This window comes from Cydia fagiglandana, chromosome 6, assembly GCF_963556715.1.
Source record: "Cydia fagiglandana chromosome 6, ilCydFagi1.1, whole genome shotgun sequence".
Taxonomy (NCBI): Eukaryota; Metazoa; Arthropoda; class Insecta; order Lepidoptera; family Tortricidae; genus Cydia; species Cydia fagiglandana.
In genome coordinates this window covers 779,213-802,933 of record NC_085937.1, presented here as the reverse complement: position 1 = coordinate 802,933, position 23,721 = coordinate 779,213, and the positions used below count along the sequence as shown (strand labels likewise).

General features: G+C 39.8%; 1 protein-coding gene across 3 annotated transcripts; it reads right to left on the bottom strand.

Annotated features, from left to right (window-relative positions):
* Positions 1 to 1,539: 1,539 nt before the first annotated feature.
* On the bottom strand, positions 1,540 to 23,636 carry LOC134664902 (uncharacterized). Of its 3 annotated transcripts, none has more exons than XM_063521615.1 (4): positions 23,490 to 23,636; positions 6,447 to 6,543; positions 3,304 to 3,477; positions 1,540 to 2,593 (listed from the first exon to the last, which is right to left on the bottom strand). In XM_063521615.1, exons 1-4 carry the CDS (start codon positions 23,490 to 23,492, stop codon positions 1,638 to 1,640), a joined length of 1,230 nt encoding a protein of 409 aa, XP_063377685.1. In that variant the 5' UTR covers positions 23,493 to 23,636; the 3' UTR covers positions 1,540 to 1,637. The 3 variants fall into 3 exon arrangements, with proteins under 3 accessions (XP_063377685.1, XP_063377684.1, XP_063377683.1); XM_063521614.1 differs by having other exon boundaries at positions 23,525 to 23,608; XM_063521613.1 differs by lacking the exon at positions 23,490 to 23,636 and adding an exon at positions 7,342 to 7,436.
* Between the last annotated feature and the right edge of the window lie 85 nt (positions 23,637 to 23,721).

Genomic DNA, 23,721 nt, shown 5'->3' with positions numbered 1-23,721 from the left:
TAACTCCAATAGTTCTAACCAAATGTTACTCTGCAGATAATAAATTAGCGAGAATTTTAGATCAAATTATTGTTCCACAGAATTTCGATAACAAAATATCAATAAAAAACGCACGATCACTCAACTACGGGCGGATAAGGCGCGAGTAGCGATTTCTATCCTAAGAAAACTACGCTTCGAGCTAATACGCTCAACGCTTATGCGTGCAGCGTCAAATACGATACGTTTATATTTTACTTATGGCGCTCGACGCTGCATGGATCGCTCGGAGAGTTATTTCGTAGCCGAGGCATAACGTAGACACTATATTCGCATGATGATGCATAGGTACGCATTTTTACAATACAATGGTCTACGATTACGGTATATTTAGTCATATTAAGGTTTCATAAAAAAACTTGTACTGAGAATTCGTTATTAAGCTCAATGTAAACTCGGCATTAAGTCTCGACTGCGAAGTCAGAAGGTATTTGTTGAATATAAATAGGATAGTCTGTTCACCGCTCGCATTCTTCTCCACCCGGCGCCCACTCACGCCGCAAACGTACCCGATAATCATAATAATTTAATAATAATAGTAATTGTTAACATTACATCTTAAATAGCTATACAATTTAAGTTACACCGCGGTGGGTACTCATTGAACCACATTATAGTTATCAATATCATGTACATTAGTGAATGCTTCACGTCGGTTCTATACAAAAATTAAAAACATTATACAATAATATACTACTGTACCATACGGCTAATAAATACAAGAATCAACTTACGACTACCAATACCTCTTTGGCACGATGTATTTGCTCGACGGTATATTCGTATCGTTAAGTACAACCTTTAAACGTCATTTATTAATTATAATTTCATATATCTATTGTAGTTATAGTGTTAAATGTGCTTTCTTTATTTAATTCTCTCTGAAACATAGCCCTCGCTTGTGACTCACTCCTAAAGCGTCGGTTTCTAGATACTAGTCCCTTTTCTAATCTTTCCCTCATTTATAGTAACAACAGATTGCTTTCAAACCGTTTCACATACATTTGAATTTACAAACATTCGTTCGTATTTGACCCTCGTGCTAATCGATCGACCTGTAGTGCACCGCATTCATACATATATAATTCACACAGATGCGTACACATCCTAATAAAACCAGGATGCTCTTGATATAACGTACACGCAACGCTCACTTTAGGCCTTGCTCGTGAACACGGCGCCGGACGAACGGAACCCTCGCTAACACGTGTATAATTTGTTATTTACCTAAGAATACAACTACTGACACTCGGATAACCAATATTTTGTGCGCGCGCGGTGCGACCGCTACACTTAAGTAATCAGTAATCACCTTAGAAATCGATAGGAAGTCAGTTTTACTTACAATATGTAATTTCAGCTATTATTAATATAGTACTCGCCGCTCGGGGCGGGCGGCAATTTCATAATAAGTCTCTAAATATTCACAGCGCGACGGGCGCTTCGTTCTGAGCTCCTGACGAGGCGTCCGGCAGCTCTGTCTCTAGAGGGCCAGGGGCGGCGTGCGGCGGCGCGGTGCGCGGTCAGCGCGCGGCGATGCGGCAGACGAGCCGCACGGCGGCGGCGGCGGCGGGCACGGCGGCGCCGCACAGGCCCGATCAGAGCCGGTCCTCCTCCTCCTCCTCCTCCGCCTCGTCTCCCGCCTCCTCGTTCTCGTCCCGGTAGCCCGGGTGCTCGCTGATCGCGTAGTAGTTGCCGTTGTAGATGACCCCGAGCTCGCGCAGCGCGTCGCCGCGTATCGTCGCCTTGATCGTCCAGTTGTAGCAGTCGTCGGACTCGGACTCGCGGTCGAGCCGCTCCACGTCGAGGATCTTCGAGCTGAGCCGCTCTAGGATGATACCTATGTCTTTGATGGTGAGATGGCGTTTTTGGTCGACGCTGAGCTGGTCTATGAGGAGGAGGAACTTCTCGGAGGTGACGGCCTCGTCCTCGACTAGAGTATTCTCGGTTTCGCTTTCACTGGAGTCGCGCTCGCCGCGGCGGGCGGACTCCGCGTCGAGAAATCGCACGTGACCTTTAGGGCGGCCCTGGGGGGAGGCTCGGGGTTGGGCGTCCTGGATGGGGGAGGTGGCTACGCTCTTGTGCACGGCTATACGGCGGCCTTCCTCGTGAAGAGCGCAGCAGTGGAAGTCACACTCGTCGGGCGGCGGGCGAGGGGAGTGCGGGCCGTGCGCGTGGTGCGGCGGGGGCCCGGGCGCGGAGCACTCGGCGGTGTGCACGTGCACGGCGCCGGGCGGCGCGTGCTCCAGCGAGCCGCCGGAGCGCGCCAGGCGCGCGCGCGCCGGCCCGGGCTCGTCGTGGTTGACGACGGTGATGTGCGGCGGCGGCGGCTGCGCGCGGTCCAGCGAGGTCTGGATGACGAGCGAGGGCCGGCGGTCCGGCTTGGCCTGGCGCGAGGGCGAGCGCGCGGCCGGCGAGGCCTGCGGCCGCTGGTCCCAGTGCAGCACCACCGTGACGCGCCCCTTGTTGTCCATGATCTTCCATGAGGGCGTCTCATCGTGTAGCTCGAGGGCGTGGATTGTCTCGCATACTATCTTTGGGATCGCTGATATCGCTGAAAATGTTTAAAATTAGTTAGTAAATAGATATATTATTATTAACTACTAGCGACCCGATAAATAAATATTTTAAGTAGATATGTGTGAAAAAAACTACTACCTCTAAATTAAAATATTGCGTTTACGCCGGTGGGCTACCAGTGCTACCACCTCTCGCCCGGCCTGAGTAGAAGTAAGACGGTATTGAGAGGTGTTGTTCGTCACTACAACTGTGTAGTAGTTAGTGTCTTGTAGTCACTCTACAGCCTTGATGACGTCGACGCCGGTGAGGTACCACCTCTCGCCCGGCCTGAGCAGGAGTAAGACGGTGTTAGGAGGGAGTGTCCTGTACTCACCAGCCTTGATGACGTCGACGCCGGTGGGGTACCACCTCTCGCCCGGCCTGAGCAGGAGTAAGACGGTGTTAGGAGGGAGTGTCCTGTACTCACCAGCCTTGATGACGTCGACGCCGGTGGGGTACCACCTCTCGCCCGGCCTGAGCAGGAGTAAGACGGTGTTAGGAGGGAGTGTCCTGTACTCACCAGCCTTGATGACGTCGACGCCGGTGGGGTACCACCTCTCGCCCGGCCTGAGCAGGAGTAAGACGGTGTTAGGAGGGAGTGTCCTGTACTCTGAGCCTTGATGACGTCGACGCCGGTGGGGTACCACCTCTCGCCCGGCCTGAGCAGGAGTAAGACGGTGTTAGGAGGGAGTGTCCTGTACTCACCAGCCTTGATGACGTCGACGCCGGTGGGGTACCACCTCTCGCCCGGCCTGAGCAGGAGTAAGACGGTGTTGGGGGGTAGTGTTCTCCAGTAGTCCCCGTCCTCTACTTGCGTGCCGTCGCTCTCGAGGACCAGTCGCACCGGCTCTGACGCTGATACTGAGAGCTTCTCTTTTCCTGTGGAAGAGAGAGGTGAGTGTTTTAGAGAGCTGTCTTGAAGGTGGGGTTAAAAAAACTATAAATTTTCACAATCTTGTCAATGATTTCACAGTCTTGTGAAAGTGAAACGTTATTGGGATTGGGATATTTTTAGGAGGATTGACCCGACTGCATGTAACGTGCCTGATTTCGTCGATTTTGTAGGGAGTAAATATAATTCGCACATCTTCAATAAGCTCGACGTAAAAAGAAATAAGTATGTGGAACACTTAAGTAGCATCTAACAGCTAAATTTGATAAATTGATTATAAATTATACTGACTAGTTAACCAGCTTCAATGCCTCGATAATCTGCACTCGTCAGTTAGTTGTAATGGCACTCAGATATTGGTTAATTATTAATTAGTGAACTGGGTGCCTTTAAACCTGCGATATTTGTTACCCCTGACTAGACTAAACGTTTTTGAGGTAACGGAGACCCAAAACATACTAGTGAAGAGTAAGAGTACTAGAAATTTATCTATCACCTCACTCTAGTTTATTTATACACCTTAGTGGAACACTCGGCAAATGGATCAAACATTTTGAAACGACACATATAAAACCTTTACCAATTAGATACTCAATAGTTTAATTTAAAAATAAATTGTTAAGTCGGCTCTATTTTTCTGGATTCTATCAATTATAATAAATCCTTTTTTATGTATACACTTTTAGCAGACACGGCGTGCCAACAAAAGAGCTCAAAGCAGACTGGACTAAAGCAGGTCAGTGCATTAACCCGACAAATCTGACCTGGCTCATCTGGATACACAGCATTAACTCCCTGACCATTAATAGATCTTATTTCTTTGAAATAAGGTTTAAGAATTGTCAATTGACAATGTAGTCTACGGTAAAGCAACATTCGCTAATCATAGATCGACTTTATTACGTTGTAGTAAGACTTAGGGTTACTCAAACTGTATATCGGACACAGGCTTTTTAGACGGAGGGGCTTACGGGTAATTAGTTATTTGTGCTAGGGGACATCGGGTATGCGTGATTGAGCTTGAGACTATGTTTATTTAATTAGTTGTCTCTTTCGCACGTGACCCTTTGACCCATAGGTATCGCCATCAAAGTTGAGAACAAACTTAGAGGTACAACAATTAGTTGAGGAATGGCAACGGGATTTTGATACGAGTGTTTTTAGCTATCAAGTTCAACAGCCAATGTGAGATTGACCAAAAAAATTCTTATTAAATCACATTCTCTTATCCATTCATTCACTAACTTTTTAATGCTTTTTATTTTTTGATTAGTGTTCTAGTTAACTTTGAATGTAATCATTATCTTTAAAAAAAAATAGTATACTTAATACCTACTCGCACTATAAGATTCCTATCACGTCATTTAGTTTTGGAAAATGACCCCGTTTGAAAGACATTTAACACAACTTTAAGTAAAATTAAAGGCGAAATATAATAGCCGTAAAAACTATTGAAAAACCGTTTTTATGCCTCATCTTCGCACTTTTTAATTTCAAATTCTGGTGTTCCCTGTGGGAGCGTAGGTTCGTATCCTACCGACTGCGCCATGTATTATTCTTTAATAAAACGATATCTGAGGTCCTCAATGATAGTTTATTTTATAAAATATACCACTTTATATTTAGTTAACATTTCAGTTACCAATGATTCTCAAAAAAGTGGCATCGACTGGTTAAAGTTACCGAAAAAAATTTTTGTATTTTTTTTTTACTTTTAAGAACGATAAATATGTTTTACTACTTCAAGTAGATACCCCAAATTTTCAAAAGGGAACGGAAAATGAAGACGTTATGGCGAGTTGAGATTTCGAGGTGCAGGTTAAAAAAAATTGCCTCTTTCATACATTTTGGCTGGTCCATTTTCTATGACCATATTCTTCATTTGAAATTTTCAAGGTAACGTGTAATTATTATTTGAAATACAAAACGCAGACGAAACATTGAACATTGGTGTTCATACAACTTAATTACGTCTTGAACCTTTGGACCATAGTTGCAGTATTGGACTATACAGCATAGTTGGGTGGTACGAGTATTACAGTCGAGTTTAATGATATGTATACATCTCTTCACCTTAATCCATTGCAACAGGGCGAAATAATGTATACTTAACCCGTGGAGCGCCCTAATATCACATCACACGTGAGATACTAACTCAATTTCGGTCGTAGCGAGTCAGTATCAGACGTGTTACTACAGATCAATATGGCTCAAATTGCTTTGCATCAATTTGTTGTACACACTGGCGTTCAAAAGTGCATGGAGATATTTCAACCGTAATATTAAGGCATTATACGGTCGACATCTATCCATGCACTTTTGAACGCCACTGTACAATTGGACATATGGTCGTCGTTCGACGGGTTAGTTATGAACTCGATTGTAACCCCTGTAGTTACGGGGGGCATGGCCAACATGACAATCGTTAATAGAAAACGCCACATAAACTAACGGTAACTTAAACAATGTCACATGACTTTGCGTAACATCTGTCATCCGATATCGTGACTAAAAAGAAAAATGTGGTAACTTTGTGTGGGATGCATACAGAGTTACAGCATTTAAACTTTGAGTATAGTTCGTTTTTTTAGCATTAGAAAGAACTTGCAAGAAGGTAAGCGATCTTGACATGTCGTTTAATTGAAAAACGCTTTTTAAAAATCAGTCAATACTTACGTATTACTTATGAAAGCAGAAGAAAGAAGAATATAAATGATCGTATTTGATTCATAATTGTTTCATATTTGCCATAATTTATTTTTAAAATGTGTTTTTCAATTAAAAGACACATCAAGATTGTTTACCTTATTTCTAATGCTAAAAAAACGAACTATAGCAGTGCGAAATACGAGATTTTTTCAAAGTAGTGACGATATTGTTTTTCTTTTCGGTTGGCATTTGTCGATGTATGATTGTCACCTTGGCCATCTTCAGTTAGTGAATAGATGAGTAATACCTCTGTGTATAAGCTCCTCGAAACTAGTGACCACCAGTCCCTTCCTCACGTTGCGAGAGCTGTCCCATATCTTGAAAGGCCTCTTTCCTCTAACTTCCTGCACAGACACACACACAGTTAATACACAATCACACACACACATTAATTCACTTTGATCACTTAGTGTAGATGAGGTGACCGGCGATGATCGTAAATTTTATATAACTGAGTTATTCTTAGAAGGTATTGTTTTACTATTTATTAAAGGGAATAGCTGTAGAATTATTTTGTTTGTCTTTTTTTAATTCTTGGAAATTAGAAAGGTGAAAACAGTTTAATAATAGGGTAGACCGAGGAAAATCGGATCACAGGGTAAATCGAGTTGAAAAATCCGTTGGTTTTCCTAATATAATTTGTGTTAATATGAGTGTAATGCTGACATTGCACCGTATACGTCTTTTCTCTTACCCTACAACGCGAAACAAGGCAATGTTTTAAATATCAACAGATTTTATTAGTTTGATCCAATTTATCTTATGATCTGATTCGCTTCGGGTACCATATCATAAATTGATGTTAATACTTGCAATAAGACACTTATTAAATCACTGCAATGTCTATCTTTTTTCAAATTAATTTAATAAAGGTAAATTAAATTCATAAACATGTACCGCAAATGAGTGATATGAGATTTAAAACAACCGTATTCATTTCAATGTGTAATTCAACGGTATCATCAGGTGAGTCGCTACGCCCAGCGAGCGCAACTGCACCGTTGCACCCCACCCCACCCCCGCCCCGCCCCGCCCCGCCACGCCTCACGCAACGTGCGATGACCTACTGACACCACCATGCACCCCAACTCAAAAAGGCCATATTACAGTGCTGAATGCGGTCTTTGCAAATTGTTTACTACCTCCTGAATTTCGACTATCATTTTCACAGGTTTTGGGTAAGCATCGCGGCGTGTCCGCGCCGGCGGAGCGCCGCGGCCGCACTGGGCGCGCTCGTGACCCGGTCGCGACTCACCCCCCCCCCCTGCCCCCGGGCCCCCCTTGTCCCGCGCAGCCCCGCACTGCAGCTCGCTCGTAATCTCGTGATGCCGTTAGTTCTTGATATTAGCGACCCTATGATGCACTTTTGGTGCTATTAGTTGTTAGAAGGCTTTCTTTGAGTCAGCTGTTGTGTCATCTTATTCGATTTGGGTGTGAGTCATGAGTCATGATGTATTCTAACGATTAGTAATGTAGGTCAGTAGGTGAAAGATGTAGTGTGCAGTGGAAACATGTATTAGATAAAGAATAACCAGTTTGTTCAAATATATTAATATACGATCACATGTTGTGTAGTAATTACATGTTATGGCAAATGAACCTGACACAAAAACCATTATTTAACAATTCGGACGCCAAGAAAGTCATAGTGAGTAGCCGTGTAGCGCGAAAAACAGTTACAACCCTTACGACGTACGTTGAAAATGCAACTTTCATACTTTTGAATAAGGTTTATGTTTGCTCGCTTGTGCCCATAACCTTGGTTTACGAGTATAAGTGACGCTATAGTGTATAAAAACCGGCCTTGTACATGTCAGACCACGTAAAATAAAGGGTTCTGCACCTTTATACAATATAAAAAGCCACAATGCAATACATTCATTGCCACTAAGTGCTACGGGTTATACGCTCGTAGACAGTCGGGTTTTTGGCCCTGAATGTGTTACTATATTTTCTAAAAAAACTATATTTTATATGCCCCGTTCAAAAGTTAGAGTTAATGTGCCCATTAAGAATGACTCACGTTAGACCGGGCCGTGTCCGGGCCGGAGCTTCCGGCACTTACTTTTCTATGACGTGCCAAGCGATCACGTGACGCTTTCCATAGAAAACGACGTGCCGGAAGCTCCGGCCCGGACACGGCCCGGTCTAACGTGAGTCATCCTTTACTATGGACTTTCCTTGCGATTATTATCAAAGGTATTCAATCATCATACGTGTCATACCAGAAGGAGTTGGCAGAGCACCGGACGAGTTGGAGATTGCTCCACCGACAAGAGCACAGCTCTTAAATATAAAGATTTTTAATGATGATTTGTTTTATTTCATTGGCAATCATCGGTCAATCATTAACATGTTCATCCCATTTTCTGAACGGGACCTTTTAAACCATTAGCAGCGCGGGTGTACTAAAAACTATTAGCTAGCTTTAGACAGTTACTCCATTTAGGGCCAAGAACCCGACTGTCGGGTACACTATTCGTAGCGACTACGTGCTACATACGGCGAAACCGTAGCTACGCGCTACGAGCGTAACCCGTAGCACTTAGTAGCAATGAATATGTTAAGGAAATGTCTATAAAATATGTTTGTCAATATAAATGTATACCATTAGCACAGACTAAAGTAAAAAGTAGGCCATTCTAGTAGCATTTCTCCGGACTATGAAGTCTCACCTACAAGTATACGAAACATTATTAGGTCAAGAATCCTCAAATTCTTTGGACACATCACTCGTAACGAGGACTCCATGGAACGCTTGGTGGTGCAAGGGAGAGTCGAAGGCAAAAGATCTCGTGGTCGCTCCCCAACACGATGGACAGACCTCATTAAGTCCATCACAGGGCATTCAGCCAACGATTGCTCCCACTCCACTAAAAACAGAGCCACATGGCGACGGATCGCAAGAGCTGCGGTGGCGCAGAAATCGACCGTGACATGACCACGACCACTCTGTCAAGAGTGCACGACTAAGAAGAAGAAGATTAGGTCAAGAAGGTCATAATCATAAAGATCAGGTATTTTAGACGTTCCACCGGCTTAAGCATCCTTAAAGTCTACTAACGGCTAAAACTTCTCAATATTACGTGTGAAATATTTCCAATATGCTATATTGCACTACGTCCCAGCGAAGCTACGAGCAATATCAATTTCTCTACGACGCGTAGCGGGTCTACGGGTGCTACGGCGTGGCAATAAACAAGTCGACTTTGAAATCTGGTTATTGAAATGTGAACTTTATTTTGAGGGACGTGAAGTTGATTTTGAGATTGTTCGTTAAAGTACATTATAGTGATAAGAATGCGAATTTTTCGCTTTATCTGGTGTAGTTAAAGATGATGTATAGTCAAAAGGCAGTTTTATCAACCTGTATACGGTAGCAAATCATTATATCACTTATCAAAGTTATCACGAGTTGTCATTAAAGCGAGGAACAGCATTCACATATATTATTTCAAATCTGTTTTTGTTTTGACACTATATACTGGCACTATGGTAGTGCACTTTGCACAAGTCACTTGGCGTCTTGTGGCTTACAAGAGTGCCACCAATGTAAATACTTGTAGGCAAGTAGGTACTTACTTACTTACACAGATTGTAATATTTGATTGTAATAAAAGGTTAAGAATTAGATCTAATTTAAAATGGATCCAGATCTAATTTAATCCTCCTGTTATTAAAATCAGAATAAGTTTGCTAGTTTAGAAGATATGTTCGATTATGAACGTATGTAAAATACGTTTCTGAAATTACCTCAATGCACCTTAATCAGACTTCAACCACGCACGCATGTCTTACGCATACATTTAGACTTAAAATTTTACTTAAAATGTGTCTTCTAATCGCTCGACATTTTGCCTTATTGAATCTGATCGTGATTTTAATTGTACACTACTCGTACGGCGCGATTCAGGAAATGCATTAGAGATTCACTAGATATGAAATAGTAAAGATATGTAAAGTTCCACGGCAAAAGGTACTTATGGTGGCCGCAATAATATTGGAGCGGCGTTAATAATAGCGTAAGCGCCAACCGCCATATGGTACCTTTTGCCGTGGAACGTCACATATCTGTACTGTTTCATATCTAGTGAATCTCTAATGCATTTCCTGAATCGCGCCGTACGAGTAGTGTATGTACAATTAAAATCACGATCAGATTCAATAAGGCAAAATGTCGAGCGATTAGAAGACACATTTTAAGTAAAATTTTAAGTCTAAATGTATGCGTAAGACATGCGTGGTTGAAGTCTGATTAAGGTGCATTGAGGTAATTTCAGAAACGTATTTTACATACGTTCATAATCGAACATATCTTCTAAACTAGCAAACTTATTCTGATTTTAATAACAGGAGGATTAAATTAGATCTGGATCCATTTTGAATTAGATCTAATTCTTAACCTGTTATTACAATCAGAATACGTGTGTAAGTAAGTAAGTACCTATAGTAGTATACCCTATAATGGGCGTGGAACCAGTAATGGGACAAAAAAACATAATTCCTCTAATATAAGTATCTAAAAGTAGTTTATAAACACTGGCTGTATATTATCATAAATAAGAGTCCTAGAGCTGTTTCAGTTTGAAGTATCATTAAATTTGGTTGTTTTTTAAGAAATTGGCGTCAACCCAAAAGTTGTCGTGTCACTGAAAAAAAAACCACTGCGAATTCTTAACAACTTCGCTAAGAAAGGTGAGATAATTTATTAATACTTGATGAAAACTAGAATGTGTTGTGTTAATTGCATTTACCATGAGATAAGGTATACAACACACTATGTTGTGACTCCAGAGATATAAAAAAAATTGTGGTATTTGGCCCAATCCCATTATAGGAGCTGTAAAACTGCGTACCTCCTATGATGGGGCAATTTACATAATGATGCCATAATTTCATGTTTAAACAATACAGAAGTAAAATGTAGTTACGAAATATGTCAATCAGGAGATATTCTCGGACTTCGTATAAATTAATATCGTTTTTCCATACTTTTATTTAACCTGCCCTGTTAGTTAGTGTGGGTCCAATCTTGGTAGCTGAATTTGAGCCACTTTTCGATTTCCGATTCAGTTGAAATTTTGTGTAAGTACGTAATTAAGTATGCAAACGGATGATAATGCAATATTATGATAACATGGACCTGATCTGATGATGGAGACAGGAGGTGGCCATGGGAACTTTATCGCAATAAACCCTAACTAATTGTGTTTGGGTATATTAGAATTGGCTGTGGAATGAAAAATACATTCAGCCATAAAAGCTTATACCAAAAATTGATTTTTTTGCCATAACATATTCCCCATTTCAATATTTTATACTGATAGAGCAATGTCCATTATAGGGCGCCCATTACTGGATCCACGTCCATTTTACCGGGGGCCCATAACTGGAGCTTTGGTGTCCATGACTGGAAAAAAAAGCATAGTTTTAATTTGTTAAATATGTGGAAACTAATTGCAGTATCTTTGATACAACAGGCCTAAAACATGAAAGACGGATAGGACTTTCATCTTTTAACACGCTAAGCGGTAGACCATTTACATGTATAAGAGAAATATCATAAATACTCCAAATTTCCTCTTAAATGTCCCATGACTGGTGCTGTTACTATACTTGCCTACAAGTATTTACATTAGTGGCACTCTTGTAAGCCACAAGACGCCAAGTGACTTGTGCAAAGTGTTTAGGTATCCAAAATTAAAGTATTTTACAAGCTTTTATTTACTTTCACCTGACCGTTGTCTGTCTGTCTGTCTGACTGTAATCAAATCTTGCAAGTTAAATTTGATCCACTTCCCGGTTTCCGATTGAGCTGAAATACATACGTAAGTTGGGTTGGGTGACAATAATGCAATATTATGGTGTCATTGAGCTGACCTGATGATGGAGACCGGAGGTGGTCATAAAAACTCTGTGATAAAACAACGAAACCTTATTGTGTTTAGGGTTTTTAGAATTGTCTCGATGAGTATTAGTTGCCTGCGGGAAGAAAAGTACAGTCAGCGATAAAAGCTTGTACCAAAAATGTCATTTTTGCCAAAAACTTATATTTAGTTTCACCTGACCGTTGTCTGTAATCAAATCTTGCAAGTTAAATTTGATCCACTTCCCGATTTCAGATTGAGCTGATATTTTGTATACATACGTAAGTCGGGTGGCAATGCAATATTATGGTGTCATCGAGCTGATCTGATAATTAAGCCCAGGCCAGAGGTGGCCATAGGAACTCTGTGATAAAACAACGAAACCTAATTGTGTTTGGGGTTTTTAGAATTGTCTCGATGAGTATTAATTGCCTGTGGAAAGAAAAGTACAGTCAGCGATAAAAGCTTTTACCAAAAATGTTTTTTTTTGCAAAAAACTTATTTGAAGATACAATACAATACACAGTAAAGTAGATATCAATGGTATCATCATCTTTCTCACGTTATCCCGGCGTTTTGCTACAGCTCATGGGAGCCTTGTGTCCACTTTTGTCAACTAATCCTAAGAATTGGCGTAGCCACTAGCTTTTACTAAAGCTGCCATCTGACCTTCCAAACCCAGAGGGGAAACTAGGCCTTATTGGGATTACTTAGTCCGGTTTCCTCACGATATTTTCCTTCACCGAAAAGCAACTGGTCAATATCAAATTATATTTCATTTATAAGTTCCGAAAAACTCAGTAGGTAAATCCCGTAAATCCAAATAAATATCTAAAAAAATTACCATTGCAGCAAATAGCAAATAAAGCAGACACGGCGGCACTCAAAGTGTTAATAAATGCGGACCGGGAATAGAATTGCATTAACCCTGTTTTATTGGGCATCTGAAATGCTCCGGCCAGCGCAGCGCGGGTATTTTGGGCTGATGTGCCATGCCCATGCACAGGGTAAAATGCCACACACATTTGGAGCACAAATTATAATAAATAAATATAACTATTGTTCGCAGAAATCGCGAAGAGTCTGGTTGACGTAACTGGTGACCGAAGAGCTGGCGGCTACCTCGCACAACGTATTCAGCAATGCGATACAGCGAGGAAATGCCGCCAGCATCCTTGCTACAATGCCTCAAGGGCCTATTTTAGATCTAAGCTAGTTATTAATTTCTTTTAGTAATCATCATCGTCATCATCTCAGCCATAAAACGTCCACTGCTGAACATAGGCCTCCCCCTTGTTATGGGGGGTGAATGCCATAATCGCCACGCTTGGCAGGCGGGTTGGCGATCGCAGTCGAGTACACCGAATTTGAGGGACGCTGCTGCCCGTCCACCGGTGGTCTCGGACGTAGTTTAAGGACATACCCGGGTCCACTTTTAGTAATACCACTGACAGTGGCGGATTTCCCATAAGGCACAGTAGGCCCGGGCCTAGGGCGGCGAGATATTAGGGGCGGCAAATTGTGACAAAAAATTCGCTGATGATAACAAAAAATAACTCAAAATTAGGCCAGGCATCGAATTCTCAAAAAAAGGTACCTATAGAGGGGAATGCTTGAAACACAATTTTCGACTTTGTACCTAACTTTATTTGGACTATCTAGGAGGTGAACATATCAAAAGTCCCCGGCCGTAGCCCTTGAGCCGGGGGAAGAGAGAGGTTTGAAGGTCACATTTTTCAGTTTTTATCTCGCTTATATCTCGAAAACTATGCGTTCTAACGACATGATCATTATACAGAGTGAAAGTTGGTTAAATTTTTACGATATCTGGAGGGCCCTCCACACTTATGCGCGAATCGCGGCGCGAAGCCGCGAACGCGACTGTGGCGCGATTTCGCATAATGGTTGACGCCTTCGCGCCTTGTTCCCCGTTTATAGGGTTCTGTACCTTAAAAGGAAAATTCGGAACCCTTATACTCGTGCGTCTGGCTGTCCGTCTGTCACAGCGTATTTTCTCCGAAACTGCTGGACTAATTAAGATTAAATTTGGCACACATATGTAAGTTTGTGACCCAAAGATGGACCTGTAACGTAAATAAATGAATTTTAAATATGGAGGCCATTTTTGGGGGGTAAATGAGAAAATTTGAAAATAAAGTTTTTCAAACTACATATATGGGTGTTACATATCAAATCAAAGAGCTCATTGTAAGAATCTCAAATATTTTTTTTTAATAATTTTAGGATAAATAGTTTAGCATTAGCAGTTATTCAAGAAAATAGGCAAAAAAAATATGTTTTTCTTATGTTTCTTTTTTAGAATTTTTGAATGTTTTTGTTGTAGGTACATAAAAGTCAATGTTATTGGTAAAACTGTCACTTAAAGTGCATAAGTATTGCTTATTTTTTTTGTAAAACCTATGTTCCTATGATCATGTCACAAGGACATATTATAGTTTCTGAGATATAATAAGCGAAAAACCGAAAAATGTGACCTTCAAACCAAACCCCTTTTTTTTTATATTTGATATGTTCACCACCTAACGAGTCCAAAAAAGTTACTTAAAGTTCCCAAGCATTTCCCTCTATAATATATCTTTTCGTTGCCTGATCTAAATGTAGTCAATATGATGGGTGCTGATGCTGAGAAAGGGGCGGCTACAAGGCTTGGGGCCTAGGGCGGCAAAGACTGCAAATCCGCCACTGACCACTGATATATCTTGTTTGTAAATAAATGATTTTAACACTATAAATATCATAGGACATTCTTACACAAATTGACTGACAGGTTAATTCGAATGTACACTGACATCAGAATGATACCTATTTAAATCATGTTATTTAGTTATCGTGCATTTTGCTCGTACTTTGTTCGTACATGTATTGGCCCGTAATTTTTTTCCTCAGATATTGGTTATATTTAACAATTTATAAAATAATTATTTGGCGAATCTAATATAAATATATTAAGAACGGGTCACTCACGTATTTTAAGTCCTCCACGCAAGCTCCTGATGACACTCCTCGGTACGGAGTGAAACATGTCGAGCGTTTTTCGACTTAAAATACGTGAGTGACCCGTTCTTAATATATTTAATATGTCTGTGTCTCACGGAAGTTTTGTTATTAAAACCTAATATAAGTTTAAAATGTACCATAAGTACTTTTCTAAAAAAATAAAAAAATAAATAGGTAACTCAGCAAAGCGCAATGTGTTCGTTAGTAGACATGTGTAAGTAATGCTCGTAATATCACAAATGAGATATCTCTCGAACACGTAATATGGCATTACGTATCTCTCCGCGAAATCAACCAGTACTTCAAACATCACGCATCACGCGAGCCGCACCGAGCGCGCGAGCGCCAACGACCGGCCGAAGCGCGCGAAATGGATTCAATTCCAAATACATTGACTCGCCGATATGAACGGTCAGTTCAAGTCTACGCACGGAGCGCGTAATGTGTAATGTCACTTGTGATAGTGTCATGTTTGTTCGCCATGCCATATATGCCATCATTGCTTTGTTATCTCGCTCGCACTCGCACTCAGTGCTCGCTCGCTCTGCGATGCTTTCGGCTATCTTCGGAACCATTCGGATAGGTCCGCTCGGCGCGGTTTAAGTTGTCACTCACTAATATTTTTACGAATATGATTTTCTGCAATAGATTTAAAACTCTAATGCGTCCGCGTAGAGCTTAAAATGTTTTCTTATAATACAAGAAGGACGCGGTCAAATGGAGTAATTTATTTGCGATTTTGAATTTGACGAAAGAAAACCGTTTATTATTATTGTTGTGAAATGTTTGATAGTTTGCTTGACTTTCGCGGTTCGCGGCAAACTAAGTACGAGTTAATACTTGTTTATCCTTTAATTTAATTGTTAATTAGTGCATATCGAGACTGACTCTAGAAATTCGAGTTGTTTATAAAGACTGAGTGAACTAAATTGCAAATATTTTTAAATTAAATTATGAAAGGTGTAAATAATGGTTTCGTTATGGCAATATTCTGATAATGTATTAGTGCTGGTGAGTAATCGTTTTTTTACGGACTATTGGTGACTTTAACTTGATTAACCTATTAAAAAAAATGGCTATAAACGAACCACTTTACGGAGACAGAACCAAAGCGAGCAAAATATACGCATTGTTATAGAATACTCGTCATATCGGGAAGCTCCATAGGCAATTATCTACCTCCGAAACTTACATACATATTACATAATTACATTATTTTATAATTTATAAGAACTAACAAAAAATCTTTCACATAAAGGTGACAAAACGCAACGCGTAATAAATAGATCGATCGCCGATACGGATCCGAGACGCCTAGAATCACTAGAGTGCTGTAGATGCGCTGTGTAATGTAAGAGATAGCTGTAATATGGCCATCTCGCGCGCGCCCGAGCGCTGTTTCACGGTCGGGTCATGTTTCGAGTGATGAGTGATGTGATATCTCAGTGTACCATTACGTGTTCGGAAAAGTGATGTGATATAGCATCACTTTTCGAAGCACTGTTTCGCGCATGTCTATTCGTTAGATCGTTTAAGGTCCCGTGGGTTCAGGTTCTACTCTCACTGAGCGTAACCGCGAGCGAGACGGCTGTGCGGGCCCGGGATCGCGGATATCATATTTTGAATTGTTATTTTTAGTTAAATAAATAAAAAGTAATCGATGAGTTTGAAGCAATTTCTCAATTTTAGCTTTTATGCAAAAATTGTTACAAATTTTTAAGATGCGGCTTATTTTCTCCTATCAAGAAATCAGGTTTCGAAACGATGAAGTTACTAAAGAAAGGGCTCAAGATTGTTATTCATCATATTTTTTGGCAACCGTATTAACAGAGATATATATAACTCCGTATAAGATAAATAAAGTCTAAGAAAAAAACGTGCCTCGGACGGCCAAGAAAAAGTCATTTTCGAATAGATGGCGCCATTACCTTTGGCCTATTCTCGGCTAGATGGCGTTAACGAGACCGTTTGGTATTTAACAATTTTAACACATATCAGTGAAAGAACATGGGTCAGTATGGAACAATAAAAATTAAGAATCATTTATCCGTAAACATATTTTGATTAATTTATACATTTTCGATTTTATTTTAAGTTTTAATCGTGTGTCGATAGATGGCAGTAAATAAACCGTGACTACAAAATTGACAATGACAGGACCCCTCTATACTATCTATTCTTTTTGGTATTAAGTATGATCTGAAAAATCACTAAGTTTTTTCAAAAAGTCTAGTGAGTAAAACCTACTTATACTTACTGCACCTTAATATTAGTAGGTACCTATTAATTGTAGGCGGCACTCCACCCGGTAAGTGAGATAAAATTTAATTTCGGATTTGATACGGGGTGACAGGCAAATGGGGCCATAAATTAAGGGTCACGTGTAGGTAGAATCCCCATCTAGAGTATAATATTTCCTGATTTGTTTGTCCTTTTCCTTATCATTGCACCTTCTTTTAGGGTTATTGTTATTATTCAACTGTTTACAATATGCTGACGTTACAAACCTAAAAGTGCCAAATTTTAACATGATTTTCCCCTTTGTTTTATCCCTACTAATATTACTTAAAAACTAATATACTACTAATATTACTTATTATTACTAAAGTAAGTCTGTCTGTCTATTACTCTTCACGCTTGAACTGCTGGACATGGATTAAAGGTATGGATATAATATGAGGCCCGGGGAAGAACATACTTATGGTATATTTTATGGTATATTTTATTTAAGGTATTTCTCAACACGCTTGATAATCTTAAGTAAGCCACATTCCTGGCGTTACCAAAAAATATCTAAGTATTTGGCCACTAAGACAGAGGTCTGATTGGGAAGTCATTGATTTTCAATAATTCTTGCGCCTGCAAAAATCCTTGGAGGCGTTTATGGGGTCTTTATGGGCGGATTAATGGTGGGGGGAATTAAAACGGACGCTGACAGGAGGGACGGAGAGGGATGATGTTAGATAAGGACAGGCTAGCGTGATTACAACGTGTTTCTACTGTTTTTTATTCTTTGGACTAACGTTAAAATTATGTAGGTACAATCGAAGTCAAAGATATGCTAACATTTTTCGCCTTATTACAAAGGAGTAAGGTGCAAAAGTGTACACATACATATCTTTGACGTCGACTGAACCTACTGCCATTTGACATTTGCAACGATATCTTATACAGGATGCGTACAAAAAATCTAATACCTACTTAGGAGTTTTATTACACATCCCATCCAATACGAGCATGGATTATATTTTCGGAAAATTGTAATAAATTAAAATTAATCCACAGAATATTTTATTACAATTCATTGGTCTTTTTACGGATTTTTACACTTTTATGTAAGTATATAGGTATTGCATTTAGTGTCAAACCCTATTTTATTTCTTTTTACTCCAATTCATTAACTAATACCTAACCTATGTATTTAAACATGAAGTTACCATTAAATACATATAGCTGGTCAAGCAAATCTTGTCAGTAAAAAAAGGCGCGAAATTCAAATTTTCTATGGGACGATATCCCTTTGTGTCTACATTTTTCAAATTTGCCGCCTTTTTCTACTGACAAGATCTACTTGACCAAGTATATAAACCGTTTACTGATGTAACTGTACAAAAAATGACAAAATAAATTAAATAAAAAACATCAATTTGGTCGTGAAATGGCATTTGAAAGATAACCGATAGAGCGTCGCGTCGGCGGCGCGATAAGAGAAATTAAATTTTTCCCCTCTTTCGGCTCTTATCTCCGGATTGATTCCGAAAGCTTACCGACCATTTGTCTCACGCGAGCTACGAGTATCTAGTGTAATAAAAATATCAAGGGTCAGATGCAGAAGGCGGTAATTTTGGACACGGCGCGTATAGTACGTCGATTCCTCACTCTGCGGCCCTGACCACCGGCAGCTTGGGCCCTGCCTTTTTATTGTTTTGTAAGTGTTTTTATTTTACTTTTATATTCATATTATAATTAACCTAACTTAAGAAGAAAAATAAATAAAGAGAATATGACAGGTAAACTGTCAAACAATTTAAAATCCGCACCGTAGAACCTTACTAAGTGCTTTTAATTCATCATTTTCGATTCGTCCGAATCATCCGAAGATCGCCGGGCACTCTTGGTAGGGATTTGATGGTAAAATTGATGTAAGTTCTAATAAAAATCGTGCCCCCTATGCTAGTTTGAGATCCTATACCGTAAAATGGGGTGAGTTGGGTGAAATTTGACTTTCAAACCTCGATAAAATTTTATTTTTACATGCGAAAACTGAATAGTGTATATAATAAGTGGTTTGGACGTTTGTATTTTATTTTGGGTAGTTCCATTTCATAACTTTGACGATAAAGAGGAAAACCCACCTCACCCCGTAGTGCCTCGTATTTGGGGTGAGAGGGTTTTCATACAAAGGTGATTTTGGAAGATTGTTGGATCGATTTTTTTTATTATGCGTATTACTATAGCCCATTTTAAATTGGAATACCTAGTAGTAGCCTTAAAAACCCTTCTCACCCCCCTCTCAAACCTTCTCTCCCCATTCATAACCCACCTCTCCCCGCGAAACCTACTCGCCCCGTTTTACGGTAGGTATAATTTACTGAATTTTAAAATTTATTAACATTAAGTAATAAAATTACAAATTGTGCTGCGGTTTTTTACCGTTATTGTAGATATCTGTCTCTAATTTCTTAACACTGTCTATCTAGTCCAAGTCGGTTGCTTTCGATTTCGACGGTCAAAACTTGGATCCTCAACTTCTTTGGACACACGTGTCTCGGCGAACTGGAACATCCATAGAACGCCTAGTTATGCAAGGAAGAGTGGGAGGTGACAGAGCTAGAGGAAGATCGCCAATGAGATGGACTGACCAATTCAAAGCCACAGTCCACAGTAAGCGAAAGCTCACGGAAAGCAGCTCTACGGGAGGAATGGCGACGTGTCGTTAAACAAGTCGCTCAAAAGTCTACATAATGGCCACGACCACTCTGTCAAGAGTGTAACGAAGAAGAAGAAGAAGTCAAAGTCAATTTTAATTTAACAATTTATTATTGCTTACAACTGGTTTTGATACGACTTTGACTATCGTTTTGATGGCACTAGTTTTTAACGAAAGCGACTGCTATCTGATTTTCCAACTCAGTCAGTATGGACTAATTGGGATTAGTCTGGTTTTCTCACAATGTTTTACTTCACCGAAAAACGATAAATATCAAATACTATTTCGTACATAAGATTCGAAATCTTATTCATACGAGCGAGGGTTTGAACCCGCACCGGATGAAAGTACCGCTAGGCTACCACCATCCTACCTAAGCTAGATATTGAATAAAAATATTCTGGAACACATCTTAGATTTCCTTGGGCCATATTAGCTGGTATTAGATGAGCCGAATAGTCTGTAAGCGAAGTTAATAGGATCGCTGGTTCGTTTTGAGGGAATTATTGCAATCGATACGGCCCAGTTTGTTTTGTATTCGATTCCATGGGAGAAATTTAGGAAATTGCAGCTCATTTTGTTGAGTAGGTTACTTGAGCTTTATCGAAACAAACTTTTATTTTTATTCAAGCTTTAACTAAAATGTGTCAATTAAATGACTGACAGCGTTTAAATGTAGGTACTAATATTGAAAAAAAAATAGTAGGAAATTTTGAAATTAAGTATAAAGGATTCGTCTTGGCTAGTTTTTACGTACTTATTGTTTGTTACTTTTCTTAAATTTGGTTTTTGGTAAAAGCCAAGTCAAATCCATTATAAGTTCAGGATATTCTACACAGCACAGAACTTGGGACACATATTATATAAATCTGAATTCTTTTATCGCAGAGTCAACAACGACACTTGAACTTGTCTCTCATTTCACATTTATGTTTTTATCGGGGTGTATATACCTATAAACATTAAGGGGGCCACAGATTACCAGGCTGGACATGTCGCCTGGAAAGACGGCACGTGGTGTAAGAGGCTGGTAGAGTGGAGACATTAGGGAGACTCACGTCAAAGTCAAAACCAAAAATGCATTGGTATGACAAAAAAACAGCAAAAGAACAGCTGGATCAAAATGGGTACAATGAGCACAAAATAGAACAGAATGGCAAAAATTTAAGGAGGCCTAAGTACATTTCAAAAATTGAAAGAGACTAAAAAGAAGAGAAGGAGAAGAGATTACCAGTTCGCCGGACGATATCAGCCTGTCAGTTGTTCGGGACTGTCACCTTTTGCGATTAACTGACAATCTGTCGTCTGGCGAACAGTGGTAATCTGTGGGCCCCTTTAGATGCAAGCGAGCAATACAATAGCCATATCACCTTGTTTTACGTCAAACAGAGGCACGTAGCATACCGTAAAAGGATTTTAAAGAATGCCCTTTTTATTTGTTAGCATAATGAACTAGCTTATCTAGAACTTCTAGATTATTTTAGACCTTTTGTCCCGCAATTTCCAAAGGGAAATTAAGAATATTTCATGAGCAGACTATGCGGCTAACCGAATGACCTAGATTTCTACGTAAGATATATATGCATTTTTTGTGCATGTTTTGTATAATATTTTTGTGCAATGTTTTTTTTTCGTGCAACTTTTTGAATTAATAATGAATAATCTAATAATTTTGTAATGTAGTTGTGGCAACAAATCTATTTTTTTAAGAGTAACCTTCATGCTTTTTCGAGATGTCCCTAAAAATAACTTAGCAGTTGCTAATCTAGTTTTTTGGGTCATCTACTTATAATATTTAGGTCATGTATAATTTACACTAATAATAAAAACCGGCCAAGAGCATGTCGGGCCATGCTCAATGTAGGGGTTCCGTAGTTGCACTTGCCGTAAACCGAGACTAATAGTCCCTAATGTACCTAAGTAATTCATCAAAAAGAGTACCTTTACAGCGCTTAGAGGTGATGACTTTTTGTGATAATTCAAAAACGGCTTAATATCGAATTCGTTATAAGTAGTTTTAATTGAAAGTCTTTATTCAGTTTTATTTTATTTTTTAGACCCATAGTTTAAAAGTTAGTTAAGTTAAGTATGGCTTTTTTTTCAGAGCAATCATTTGCAAAAAATATCATTTTACTAAAATATGGTTTTTGAAGGCCCCTATTCATTTTGAAAGTCCTATCCAATGACACCCAACATCATTGGGTTAAAGCGAAAAAAAAAATTGTCACCACTTTACGTGTATTAGGGGCGGTACCTTAAATTATTTTTCTATTTTTTACTTTACCACTTTGTTGGCATGATTGATTTTTATATATCATCATCATCATTATTTCAGCCTATATATGTCCCACTGCTGAGCACAGGCCTCCTCTCATGCGCGAGAGGGGTTGGGCTATAGTCCCCACGCTAGCCCAATGCGGATTGGGGACTTCACATGATTTTTAATTATATATTTATGACAAATTGCAGCTTTCTATGACTAACCATCACGGCGCAAAGCATCAAACGATTTAAGGTTTCCTAGTTGACTACGGATTTCTGATCGGTTGAACCAAAAATTGCCCTCAAAAGTAGGTTTGCACAGAATGTGCTATTTCATCTGTCAACATATTCATAGACAATCAGCGCCATCTGTATTGCATCACTGTACTTTAATGCACTGTACACCTGTCAAATTATAACTAGCACAGCAGCACTAGTCGCGGTTAATTTAATAATATATACTTATTACCAAATATTCTTAATTATGTTAACGGTTTCGGCCAATATATACTTGTAATATACGTACTTACGTTCATGTAGGTATAGGTACCAAAACTTCTTATGTTGATATTCAATTAAAATTAACATTTTCAAATCAGAATCACTCACCACTCATAAAACTTAACATTTTGATTTATTTAATGAATACACTTTGTATATAAGATGGATTATTATACATGTACTTATATGAAATTGGGTATAAAAATGAAATCATGTTTTGGATATATAAGGAGTTACTATTTCAACATTTAGACATGAGTCGAGGTGAATATGTAGGTCATATGGAATAACTTAATTTGCTATTGGACCATACCTAAAATCACGAAAAATTGTGTAACCCACAGAAAACATCAATATCTTACTCATAGAAAAAGTAGTTTAATATGAACTAGATATTCACCTACCATTGTAGGTATAGCTAGACGTTGAAAATACACCCTGTATGGATAGTTTAACGATTGTACTAAAGTTGAGATGTATCTGTGTGTTTGTGTGTGTGTTGCGGTAGTGTACGCATGGTGCGCTACTCTAGACCGTTACGAGCTACAAAAAGGCTACAACCTTGCATACAGCCATGGCCATGGACAGTTAGTTATTAGGCTATTGTCATGGTTCTTATACTCCTTATCCTAAACCTGATCGATATGACAGTCCACTGCATGGATGCACACTTCACTTCACTCACTAAAGTCCAAGGGTAATAGATATTAACCATCGTTACGCAAGCGACGGGGCGCTCGGCGTTACCTCTCTGGCCATCGCGGCATCGCCGGAGGCCGCTGGTGGCGTTCACGTCGCCATGCCGGTCCGACCGGGCTCGTGCACTCTGCTCCTCCACACGCGTGGGCGGGGATCGATGGCGGCCAGGCGCATGCGCCAACGACATCTACCGAGAGCGACCGAAGTTAGCCGACACTTACCGAGCGCGCGCCACTTACTTACCC